The 12674-nt window shown below is 41.0% G+C and overlaps 1 protein-coding gene across 1 annotated transcript in view; it reads left to right on the forward strand.

Moving 5' to 3' along the window:
* The window catches only part of CUNH7orf50 (chromosome unknown C7orf50 homolog), a 38436-nt gene that overhangs the window by 6594 nt on the left and 19168 nt on the right, over positions 1-12674 (forward strand). The window contains exon 3 of the mRNA XM_041462100.1: positions 573-775. Coding sequence (XP_041318034.1) covers positions 573-775 — 203 coding nt within the window. The remainder of the gene's footprint in view (positions 1-572; positions 776-12674) is intronic.

Genomic DNA, 12674 nt, shown 5'->3' on the forward strand with positions numbered 1-12674 from the left:
TTGCTAAGGGATCTCCAAGAGGTCTTGGATAAAGGAGGAAGTTGTCATATCTTTGCCCTTGGCATAATCGAGAAGAAACCTCTGCGTGGCAGACAGAGGTTTTCTCAGTCCAGGGAAGTGTGTGGTTACAGAGCAAACACAAACTGAGGATCCTCAGGAAACGTTACTGCTCCCACTGAAATGTGTGTGTGCTGAAAAATCATCCAAACCCTCCATCCACTGTGAAACAGCCTCTGCTGTTCACACCCCTCCACAGGATTGAGTGTGGGACAACAAACAGCACAAGAAGTGTTAGAAATTATGTTTAATACATAGATGGAAGGTTCCTGTAGTTCTCAGAGCAGTATCACCATCTATGGAGGGCAGTTTGACAGATCTCCCTGAGTGCAGCATTTGCAGTCCTGGGAGTTGGGCATAGCAGAGGCATGAGGGAAGTACAGTGAACAGTAAAAATATGAAACCTGAACCTTCTAGTTTTAAATATTACCTGTACCCTTTAATTACATTTGTGCATATTTTGTTCACTTTCCTATAGAAGGATAAACACTTCATTTAAATGTTAATTATTTCAGGCTACAAAAGAAGAGGAAGAGCTTATTGCAGAGGAAGAGGAAGAACTTACTCCAGAGGAAAAGAGGAAACTGGAAAGAAAATTAAAAAAAGAGCGCAAGAAGAAGGAGAAACAGCTGATGAGGGAAGCTGGAATCCCCATTAAAAAGGTGGAGCCCCCCAAAAAGCCATCGGGATCTGAGCGGGCTCTGGCCTATTTAACCAGGTAAGAACAGTAAAACCTCTGCAGGTGCTGCCTAGAGAAGTAAGCTGTAAACCAGTAACCCAGAGCAAGCTGTACCAAGCAATAACACATTAAAGGAAATTGCTGCAGTTAAGTACTGAGTTAATGTTTCATCTCAGTTGACACCCTGGAGGACAGTTGATCACCCCATTGTGTTTCTGTTACAGCAACAGCAGAGAGAAGTTAAGTATGGTGCAAACATTTTGTAGAAAGGCAGCTCCTGTTCTGAAGGTCTTACTGTTGTTGTATAAATATCGTGGGCTTAGCTGCACTTACAGAGATGAAAGGCACATTGCAAAAAAGATTGTGTTGAGAAAATGAGTTTTGTTTCTTGAGTGTGCTGCTCTAGGCAAAGGACTTCCAGTCGTTCTCTTTATATAAGCAAATTCCATGGAGTGGTTAAGCATTACAGAGTCTAAATTCAACCACCTGCAGAATGTTTGGATATTTGTAGATTAAGATGGGATTTTGCCACTATTTTAAAGTTAATAATGTACAATGACTGATTTTTGCATTCCAAAGTGTACAGCAAGTATAGTGGCTGATTTCAGATTGGAAGCAATCCCTTCACCCAGTTAGCACACTTATTAGAAGACTTAGAATTCCAGCACAAAGCAAAGTCTATGGTTAAACTAAAGGCCTGCAGGAAAGCACTCAGGGTACCGCACAGACAGTAAAGAGGTCATGTACAAACAGGAAGATAATGTTTATTTTTTTCCAAACTGCAAAATATACCCTGGCTATAAGACCTCCAGAAGACTGGCATGTTACAAATAGTGGGTTACCACGTGGAATTAATCCAGGGTTGCATCCCTGCCTGTGCTCAAAACTGAAGCATCCAGACTGTCTGAATTGTTACTTACCACTCGCAGTGGGGAGGGAGGAAATTAATTGCATTCCAGGCAGAGGGACATGTGCATTTTTGTTACATAACCCTCAGCATGCAGTGATAGCAAAATGACAATCATATTTTTTGATCTGGAAAACAGCTGGAGCAGTTCACCACTGTTTTGAACTGCAAATGGATTGACAGTTAGCTTTGAACCATCCGCTCAGCCTGCTCTCTGCTATGTGTGCTCTGGTAAATGGTGGAGCTCCAGATAATGCATTTCAGGTTTGGAAAGTAAAGGAACAAGCTGTAGGGTTTTGCTTGTTATTCCACTGTTATCTGTATGGATTTTTGCCTTGTTACATGAGAGAATATGAAATTATATTTGAGCTAATATTTGAACAAATTTGATTCTAGAGTTTCATTTAACCTGTACCAAATTACCCTGAAATAGAAAACCAGCTCTGTCATTTGGTCTTGTCATACAGAGTCTATGGGTTGTATGTGCAGCAATAAGTTGTGAGGGATTATTTCAGCAACAGACAATTTGAATTTTGCAGACTTAACAGGGGTAGTCATAAGATGCTGAACTGCCAGGCAAACATAGCTGTAGTCACCATTCCAGCCCCAAATGTGCCTGGACCATCTTGAACCATTATTAGCTATAGAAAAACAGCTTAGTCCTCTTACACCCCAGACCTTTTTTTCAACCCAGTAAGACTTCAAAAGAAATAACTGGATTTAAATGAATCCAAGAAGTAATAGACTAGCTGGGGAAGGGAGACAAAATCCAGGTTCTGGAAACCCATTGCAAGCTCTCCAGCATATTGAGTGGGTGAAGGATTTCAGTCTACATGCTTTCGCAGGGCTGCAGGCATGAATAATCTGTGGGAGGATAAGTAAATCTTATAGATGCAAGAAATTAATATAATTGGAGGTAAACAAAAGAGTGCTGTGGATTTGTGTTTTGCCCCACCCACAATAAAAGCCTTCCATGACAGAAGTGTGGGTAAGTGGAGTGGCATCTGACCTGCCTGATGGCATGTGCATCTCCTGCAGGACAGGTGGGACTCAATGTCAAATATCACCATGTGATAACTGGAGCTGTCATTGTTATTTATTGAGGGACTGTTTGCAGCAGGGCAGCGCAGCTGTACAAAGCTGTGCCTCGTGCTGTCAGTCGAGGGGAGTTGCTGAAGAGAGCATTGGTGGCAGGAATCAGGCACAGTGTGCAAGGCAGGGCTGCTCACTGCATCCTGCTCTTCCTGCTGCCTGCAGAGCAGCCCTGCAGCAGAGCAGCCCTGCAGCAGTGCAGCCAGATTCCAAGGGCTGCACCGAGGCCCTGGCTCCCCTTGGCAGCACTGCCAACCTGTGCCCCTCTGCTGGGGTCCCCACTGCTGGCACAGCGTGCCACAAGCTGAGCAGGTCTTCCAGTTTTCCATGATTCTAAAAACAAATGGTTCTTGATGCTTTCCAGTCTCCAGAGGGATCAAATTGTCATTTTATTGGAAGGCCATCCTAGCTGGGAGAGGCTTTTTTCACCATGCAGATGGCATGGCCACATGCAGCAGCAGCTGATGCCAGCTCAAACTGCAGCCCCCAGCTACTGCACCTGAGGAGCTGAAGGGTCTCCCCTGTGAGCTGGGTGACTTTGAGAGCCCACATCAGCTCCTTGCTCATTTGAATGAAACCAGGCTCAGCATGAGCAGGTTTACGCTCCTGATGGAGGAAAAGCAGCCAAATTACTCCTGGTTTTTTCCCCCCTCTCACTTTCTCTTGGCCTGTGGGAAAAGGAAAGAGGGAGAGAAAAAAAGTCTTTGCTTCACCAATTTTTATCTCATCTTTTCCTTGGTGAGATGAGTTCAGGTGATTCCCAGCACAGTTCTCTTCCAAGGCAGCAGTTGGCAGAGAAAAGAGAAAAGTTGCTGCTGTCAGATCCCCATCTTGCTCAAGGAGCAGACAGGGAGATCTGAAGATAGAGAGAGGATTGAAAGTAGGGAGCTGAAGCAGAAAGGTTATAAAACTCTGGGTAAAAAGAAAAAAAAAAAAAAAAGTGAAATAATGGAAAAACCCCAGAGTGGTACTGAACAGAAGAAAAAAACCCCAATTACTTCAGAGGAATAGGGAAAAGCAGGAGTGATGAAGTATTAGTGGCTAAATAAAGTACTCAAATCTCTTCCTTTTAATGACGACATGCCTTCTTCCTTTATGATGGTAAGTGATGATTCAGATTTAAAGGGAATACTGCATTGTCTCATTAATGTGATTCTTGGAAAATCTAGAATAAAAATCCATCCTGTTCTGAGCATTAGACGACTTCAAGTGAAAAGATGTTGCAATTCTAAAGAATGGTAATTAGGTTTAATTATAACCTAACTGACCTTCTGTGGTGTTAAAATGTTGGCAGAACTTGTTTGTCTTGGCAAGCCACCCTCTCCTAGAAGCTGCTGTTCTTGTGTTTGGCTTGGAAGGTTCATTGCCATATGGATCTGCACATATGGATTTCTCCATCACCCATCAAAGGAATAGAGAGAGATCTGAAAAGACGTCACTGAAGGAATGTGAAACTACAAGATTCATATAATCTGAAGTAGAAATAATAGATAATATTATCTGAATGTGTGCTGTGAGTTACCTAAGCCTTGCAGTACTACTTATCATGTACTAAAATTTGAAAAATAAGGTGCTGAAGTACAATTATTTTTGAAATTATTTATGCCATACTGTTAGTATATGTCACTTTTCTTTGTACAGATCTTATTTTCCTCATTGCCTAATTTAAATTCAGGCAAGATTCAAAGAATGTCAGAGATTTCTTTAAAGTAAAAAGATGATTCTAGAATAATACAAACCAAGGGCATGTTACAGAAACAGAAAAGTGAGAGACAGGCAGAATTTCCCATGGCGTGAGGAAATTGTCTGACTCTGCAGATCCCAAGGTGGTTTTTGCTGAGTGTGGTGGCAGCACTGCTGACAGCCCTGGACAACCCAGGGCAGTTGTTTATCTGCTGGGTTTGCACAGTGGAAACAGATCCTGGTCCTCAGTCAAACTTTATTGCAAACAGTGCCAAACCTGGGAGGTTTTAAAGCTGAAATGTTGTTCTCCCTTTCAAAGAATATAGAAATTTGAGGGCTATTGCTGGAAGCATTTTTTTTAATAGTTTGATTTTTTTTTAATGTATGTCATATCTTATATAGATGTAGAAATAGAAATAACATGTAGAAAGCATATCAGGTTTTTACTCCTTCTGGAGTAGAGGCTATCTGGAGAAGGGAATCAAGAGGTGGATTAGTGTTCACTCAGAAGTTCCTGACTTTTGAAGGAACCAGGACAGGCTGGTGCTGGGCTGTAAAGTGGGCAGCAACATCTGAGATTTGTGGCCAAACAGCTCAGATGATGGTGGCCCTTCAGGAAATCACAAACCCATTCATCCAACCCCTCCTGGGGCAGGTGACTCCATTGGAGGAGCTTCTGCACAAACACAACCATGCTCATTGATGCTGAAAATCAGCTTCTAATTTTAAAGCACCTCGAGTGGGCTTGTGTCACATGTAGTTTCCTGTGTTGATTCTTAATGTTTTGAAGTTATTTTACTTCTCACAGGTTACTTTTTTAGCCAGGGTCAGTGATGGCTTTTGATACTTGATTCTGAATTTAAGTCATTCTCATTGCTGCTGGTCTATATCGGTATTAATTTCAAGCTTGGCACTGGTGTTGATGTGTCACCATCAACAGTTTAAGCTTTTAGATACAAAGAATAACTGATAAACTAGAAATCTAAATATACACAGGTCTTTTTTTTTTCCTTCCAGAGTCTGACTCCTTGGGTTGGATAGCAACTAACTTTAGCATTTAATGGCATTTCTCCTTCCCCTGCTCTCTAAAACTGAGATCGAGTTTCCTTCCTGATTGCAAGGTGCAGCATATATCTAACCTCATCAGTTATCTTGAATTTCATAAAATATTGGAGAACTGCTCAAGTAATGAATCTCAATTAGCTAGTAACAAAAATAGTGTGTGAACTTAAGAGAAAGTGGTGTAATTAGACACAGCAGTGTTCCTGAATTCCCTTCAACAACTGGGGCTTTAAGGTGTCTTGAAAGAGCAGCAATTCCTCAAAGATTAGGGGCATAGTGAAGGGGAATAGTTTTACTTTAATAATCCCAGGGTTATTTTTTAAAGGTTCTGGGGCAAGCATTAACTATGGATGTAATTAATCTATTCCTACATACTTTTAGTCATTTTGTCATATTCATTAGTTCTGCAAGAAGCCTCATGAATCCAGAGTCAGATACAGGATAAATTTGCATTTGTGGTTGTTCTGTTTTATATGAACTTGGGCAGGCACTTGCTGCTATCTGATTTCAAAGACTTGCACTTTTCCTAATACTCTAGAGATGAGTGAATTTGTTTTAGCACTTCTCCAAGTTTCTATTATTGCTTGACTTCTAATTTTTACCAGGGCCTGACCTGCCTCTAAGTGGGATTCCTCTTCTTCACCTAAGGCAGCATGTATGTAAAGCTGCAAGTTTTCCATTTGATGTTAAGAAAATGAGATCTTCCTCATTTTAAAGGCAGCCACTGTCTCTGTTGGTGGTAAAGGAGTCTCAGCTTGCTGAGAGTGAGTTACCTTGTCATTATCCTTCACTCCCTTGTGTAACTTCATCTGATGAAGCCACCTCAGTTTGTTTGCAGTTCCCTAGCAGCCCTGACATTACTCACAAGCTCTGCAAAGCTCTCTGTTGCAATGCCCACACCTTTCCTATTTTTAGGGTGCTGGTATGCCAGCAGTTATTCTGGTGGGGGTAGGTGGAGGGGGTGTATTCACTCCACAGATTTTGTGCTGCTTAGAGCTATCCTGTTATCATTCTCAAGCACATTATCTTCTGCAGAAGACAAAGCTTGCTGGTAGGGTATATGAAGCAGAAAAATTGTTCTGCTGTGTTGGACCTGTTATTAAGCAAGGTTTTTTAAATCATAGTGTTGCCCCACAGTTTGTAAATAATTTCTCCCATCCTGGTGTTTACATCCTGCTGGTGGCTGGGTGGGTTTCTCAATCTCACTGCCCCTCCAGTGAAGCAGCACATCCATGATCCTTCCTCTGCTACTGCTCCTTCCAGTCCCTGATGTGCTCTGTTGCTGTTCTTTGAACTCCTGTGCCTGGGATCCTTCTGGAATCCTTCTGGAATGTGACACCTGGAAACAAATGTGGTTTTACTGGAGCTGCCTTCCCTCGCCACCCAGAAGGGACTGGGGGTCTGTGATGCTCCCTGCTCACTCTCACTCTGGATTTGCTTTGTGGGCAATAGCATTGGATTCATCTTTGAGCCATAGAGATTTCACATTGAATTTTCTGAACAATAAGAGATTCTTTTTTCTCCCCTCAAACTATTACTGAGTTTTGTGTAAATGACAGTGTTGACATTTAGAATATAGTGGCATTTAGAATATACCACTATAGCTGTAATACATTTTTCAGGGTTTCTCATCCTGCTTCAGCCTCGCTGCAGCAAGTCAGATACACTCCTGTTTCGGAGTTGGCTTTATGATACCCATTTCCAGGTATCAGTGTTCTCATTATCCTTTGATTATTCAAACTGTGCATTTAAGATTCTGTGACTGTCACATTACACTCTCAGTAACAGCACTATTCAGCTTCTGCCTGTTTAATCAAGATGTCTGATGGCAGCCTGAGTCGATGATTTTCGTTCCCTGTGATAGAGTCATTGACTTCTGGATTCACTTTCCTGTGTCTTGATGGCAAGTGATATGTAGATATGTGTTGGAGACATGCCAGTGTTTTTCTAACCCCCACATGACATCCACAGGATGTCAGATTGTGCAGAAATTGCTTTTAAACTGTTATTAACTTCTTGCTGGGTTAACTGCTTTTTATGGTTCTAATACAACAATTTCACTGCTTTGCAAGAAGCACATGAATATTTTACTTTTGATTTAGTGAGATCATGCAGATTACTGTTCCTTATCTATCTCTCTGGTCTTTTTCCACTTATAAATAATACAGCTCTCCAGAGTGAGTGAGCCAGACTTTGTGTGAGGAGTGCTCACCAAAAGAAACGTCTTCCATTCAAATCCAGTTTTGCAATGCAGATGGTGAAGAGATGCCTGCACTGGCACTGAACACAAGACAGTGCTTGTGCTTGGAATACTTGGGTGTGGAAACTGAATAACCAGGTTAACACTCAGATGAGCCTGAATTAAGAAGTTGTGGCTCTCTGCAGATGAGAGGCACTGCATGTTGCTGATTTGTAAGTGACAACACTTCCAAGCCAGAGCGGGCACTGAGGCTTCTTGAGCTGCTGCTGAAGATAAACTTGTCAGTTCAAGGTAATGCTGACAAATAATATCATTTACTAAACAGTCTAAAAACAGCAACCAAAAGAAAGAGAAACAACAACAAACCCCTATTAAGTGGCTCAGAGCCAATCTTAGCTATTTTTACCAAGAATTTCTGGGAAGAAAACAAACCTTAGCAATATATTCTGAGTATCTGTAATACTATCCTGGAAATGCTCCAGATGGACAGAATTCCTGTGTAAAATAATTTCATTCTAATAATCTCTAGCAAGTCCCCTCCACAATCATGCATTGAATTATGAGGATTCTAGGTACTTACAAATGTTTTTGGATGTATTTTGCCATATCCTGCTTGCTGGATAAGCAGCTCTGGTTTCTAGAGACAAAACAGGTGTTTGGGAGGTTCTGAGATGTCAGGTTCTAAGATTTTATGCTTAGTTATACCTGGAAGTTATGAGATGTTGCAAGCATTTCTGTGGTATTTTCAACTCATTCAGAAGTAAGTTTTAGAAACATCAATGATTGCATGATTTTCCAGCCAAATTAGTAAATGCTTATGATGCAACTCATTCATCTGAGCTTTGGAAGAGCAGCTGGACTAACACAACCGTCCCTGAACCAAACCTTTTATGGCTAAGCTATTAATATTATCCTGGATAAACTTCCTGTAGGGATTGGGTTTGGAATAGCTTTCTTACCCTTCGATGAGCACTAATGTATGGCTTGAGTGGAGAAGGAAAGGGAAGCTCAGGCCCATGGTAGATTTTCCTCAGTTGGAGTCAGTAGCTCTTCCATCCTTCAGAATCTACTCGTTGTCCTATTTAGTTTATGCAGAGGAAAGAGATTTCTTTTCTAATTTCCATAACCATAAATGGTCACTAAATTTAACAAAAGAAAAACTGAATAGGGAACTCTAATCCTGCTTTATGGCTCTAAATCAAATTATTTGTATCTCTAAATCTTTGAATTAATTTTATGGAAGGTCACAAGTACACCTCTCAAAGCATATTTCAGTAAAAGCTGCAGAGTGATTTACTTTGGAACCTTCTGTCTCTTTGCACTTCTGCCATTTTTTCAGTGTGAAACAAAGCTGTCAAAATATTTACTTGGGCATTTTGTTCAAACATTCTCATATGGAAATAGTGTATTTAATAACATCATTAACATGAATTCACAAATCCTTTCATCTGACATCTATCATTTACTGCATCAACTGAAAAATACCTGACTGCTTAGCCCCGTCTTTAAAGAGATTTATTTATTATTTTTTAAACATATTGTCTCTATCTTCTCCCCACCATAATAATGATAATTTGCTTTTCCATCATACCTTTCCTGATAGCATATCACAACTGTGTTTTGATAAATAAATGAGAAGTATTTTGACACTGATTTATTTTCTCTCGTTATGACAGCTTTTGAGAAAGTGTTATGTTACCCCATTTTTCAGGTGAGAAATTAAACAGTGATGAAGTTCGTGACTCACCAAAGTCCCTGGACTGTCCAAAGGTCTCCTTTCAGAGAAGTGAGATGAGGGAAAGTAGACTTAACTTTCTTCTCATCTGAGCACAGGCTCTGTTTTCTTTGGCCCTGTACCAATGTCTGTCCCAACAGACCTGCAGGATTTTTCTCAATTCCTTCTTTTGAAAGTGAAGTTTGCATGGATTTTGTTCTGTAGTGGCATCTCAGGCAGTCCTGAAGGCCACTGGTCTCTGGTGGGTGTGCAGGGTTAATGGAAGAATATTCCAAACCTTTCCATAGCTATCTTGGGAGAGGTTTCTCTCTTCCATGGTTGGGGTGTCCTTTCTGGTATTGCTGCAGGTGACCAGAGCAGCTTTATTCCACTTCACAGCTGCTGATAACACTAGGAACAAAAATTCCTAAGTTTGTCAGGTATGTATGGTGGCCCTTAAAATGACTTACATGCCTGAGGAGGCTTCCAGGGCATTTTGGTGAATTTTTTTTTTTTTTCCAAAATTTAGTTTGCTTTTATTTAACGATAATTTTATCAATAGGATGGTTAAATCTTCTGAATTCTTTCACATATACGTTGTCACAATTATAAGTTGTATAGCAGTACTTAACTGCTGGACTGTAAAGTGCTTCCTCAGATGGGGAAAACTACATTACATGTATTAAATCCACAAATACTTGGATAAAAGTAGTTAAGGTCTCTTTGTCTGATTCTCTTTTCCATAAAATAGCATCTCGATTTCCAAACCTGGTTAAGAAAAATTAATGTCTCATTTTTTAATAACTCATTTCCAGTAAAATAAAATTTAGTATAAATGAATTTTCTTAACAGTTTATTAAATGTAGCCATTAGATATTTATTGCTGACATAGCTTTCATCTTTCCGTGGTATTATACAAAAGAGATTGCATCTAATTGAATAATTAAGCAGCTTTAATATATTATTTCATCTGGTATTACTTTCAGAAACCTTGTGAGGTATATAAGGGAGATTCAGGAGTCTTTAATAAAAGACCAGTCTGCTTCAGGACTGTATCCTGACAGTAAGGAGACATCATCACTCCTCACTGAAGTGTTCAAAACCTCACACAAGCACTTTGATCTTTGCCATTTGTCTTTGGGGAGAATATGGTTCAGGTCAAATAAAACCAGAATAATTAAAATAATCCATTTCACATCTAATTATTACAACAAACTACCTCTTGATATTTTATAACTAAAAGCAGATGGCAGGGGTTATTTACTTCATTTTGGGAATCTTTCATTTGCAGGGAGGTTGCACTGAAGGAGTGTGAGGCACAGTTTTTTCTCCCAGCTTCTGAAGTCTGCTCTCCCCTGGCTCTCCAAACTCCCTGCCTCACTCCTGGCTCCAAGCCCAGGCATCCCATCCTTAACCCTCCTTCTGGCTTTGAGAAAAGGCATTTTGTGCTCACCCATCTTCCTCCATTCAGACTAGGTTCTTGACATGGCAGAAGCGCAAAAGGGAGTTTTTATGTTTTCTCTGTGTCATAAAATTCAGATCTGGGAGAATTAACACCGCTACCCACTTCCTCAAACACATTCAAACTATTCATCCAGTGCCCAAATACTCGTAGTAGTGGTGAGGAGTTTCGTAGCCCTAGGGAATCATTTAGACTAGTCAGCCAAAGCCAGAATTAAAATTTAAAATGCAGTTGGCAATGATTATTAATCAATTAGCTCCAGGGAGCTGTCAAGGCTTCCTAACCAGAGTTAGAATAACAAGAAGTATTTTTGAAATAATAAAAGTAGATCCTTAATAAAACTTGTCTCCTCCTTCACACATTTATTAATATGATGATGCCTAAAAAGGTGTCAGTAATTACTTTTATATGAATGAAATTGAATTGGAATGAGAGCCATCTGCAGGAAGCAGTAATTGGCAGATCAATTTCTTTAAGCATAAATGACTTGAAATCTTAGTAGTGCAACACATCACAGGGTATTAGAAGGGGGAAATCTTACACTGCCCTAAACACCTTGGTGTGACAGGAGATTTTATTATGCAGTGAGAGATAGCTGAATATCTCAGCTAAATCAAAAAAATGTGACTGGGCTGTGAACTGCTGAACTTTCTAGGTTGATCTTGATATTGGCCCTTTGTAGAGCTCTGCAAAAAGAAGAGTAAATCATTCTGTAAGGTTACAACCTGGGAGACTCAGATGCCATGGGGTCTGCAGCACTCCATCCACCTCTGCCATACTTCCTGATGAATGCAGCTGTGGGGTGGCCAGGCTGGGATGTAAAAAATGACAAGGATGGCTGACATGTCCTTTTGTTTTGTTTTTTTTTAAAAGGTTTCTATATATTCTTGTTGGTCCAGAATAACTTGAAATGTGGTACCACAGATGCACTGTAAGAGCCTCTTGTGGGATGGGTTATTTGAAGAGGGCTACATTTTCCTGTAGCAAAAATGAACTTTGCCTAACTAGCCAGCAATAAAAATACTTGGATTTCATTTAGGAAAAAAACAAACAAACAAACAGACCAAACAAAAAAACCCTGCAAATGTAATTGCTGCAAGGGTGCATCAAGGGCTGATATCCAAATTAATAAATAGCAGTTTTTCAGTACTGTCCTGAGAGAACTCACTTCAGTAAAGGGGCTCAGTAGGAATTTGACAATGCAATATTTGACAGTTCTATACCTACAGGACATTGCCATCAGAACGAGCCAGCTCTGTAGAGGAGTTACAGGGCCAGTCCTGCAGCACAGGCTCAAGGTTCAGCTTCCATTTGAGGGGGGGGATTTCTCCTTTCCTGGAGGGTCCCTGGATGCCACCAGGGATGGGATTGATTTGAGGCCAGTTCTTTGTCAGGGCTGTCAGGCAAGGAGAGGACCCTGGTGGTGTCTGTTCACATTTGCTGCTGGCACCCATCCTGCCTGGCCATCGTCCAGACTGCTGGGCTGGGTTTCACCCCTCACTTCTCTGAGACCATGGTCCACCCTCTGAGCAGCTCCTGTTCCTCCAAGACCTGGGGAAACCCCACTGGGAAAGGTGCAGGAAGGGGATTTGAATCTTGTGGGGAGGAGAGGCCAGCTGGGCTCACTGGGACTGCTGGATGCTGGGGCAGAAAGGAAAGATGTGCCTGGTTCTGGGATGTGGTGCAGGTCAGCATTTGGCACCTCCTCAGCAGAACCACAGCATTGCTTTTCCTTCTTACAGTGAAATGCCACTCTGGACTTAGGAACTGCAGAAATCCCTTGGCTGTGGAAATCCCTCAGGCTTTTGCAAAGCGAAA

The sequence above is a fragment of the Pyrgilauda ruficollis genome, unplaced genomic scaffold (genome assembly GCF_017590135.1).
Source record: "Pyrgilauda ruficollis isolate IOZ18807 unplaced genomic scaffold, ASM1759013v1 scaffold16, whole genome shotgun sequence".
Classification (NCBI taxonomy): Eukaryota; Metazoa; Chordata; class Aves; order Passeriformes; family Passeridae; genus Pyrgilauda; species Pyrgilauda ruficollis.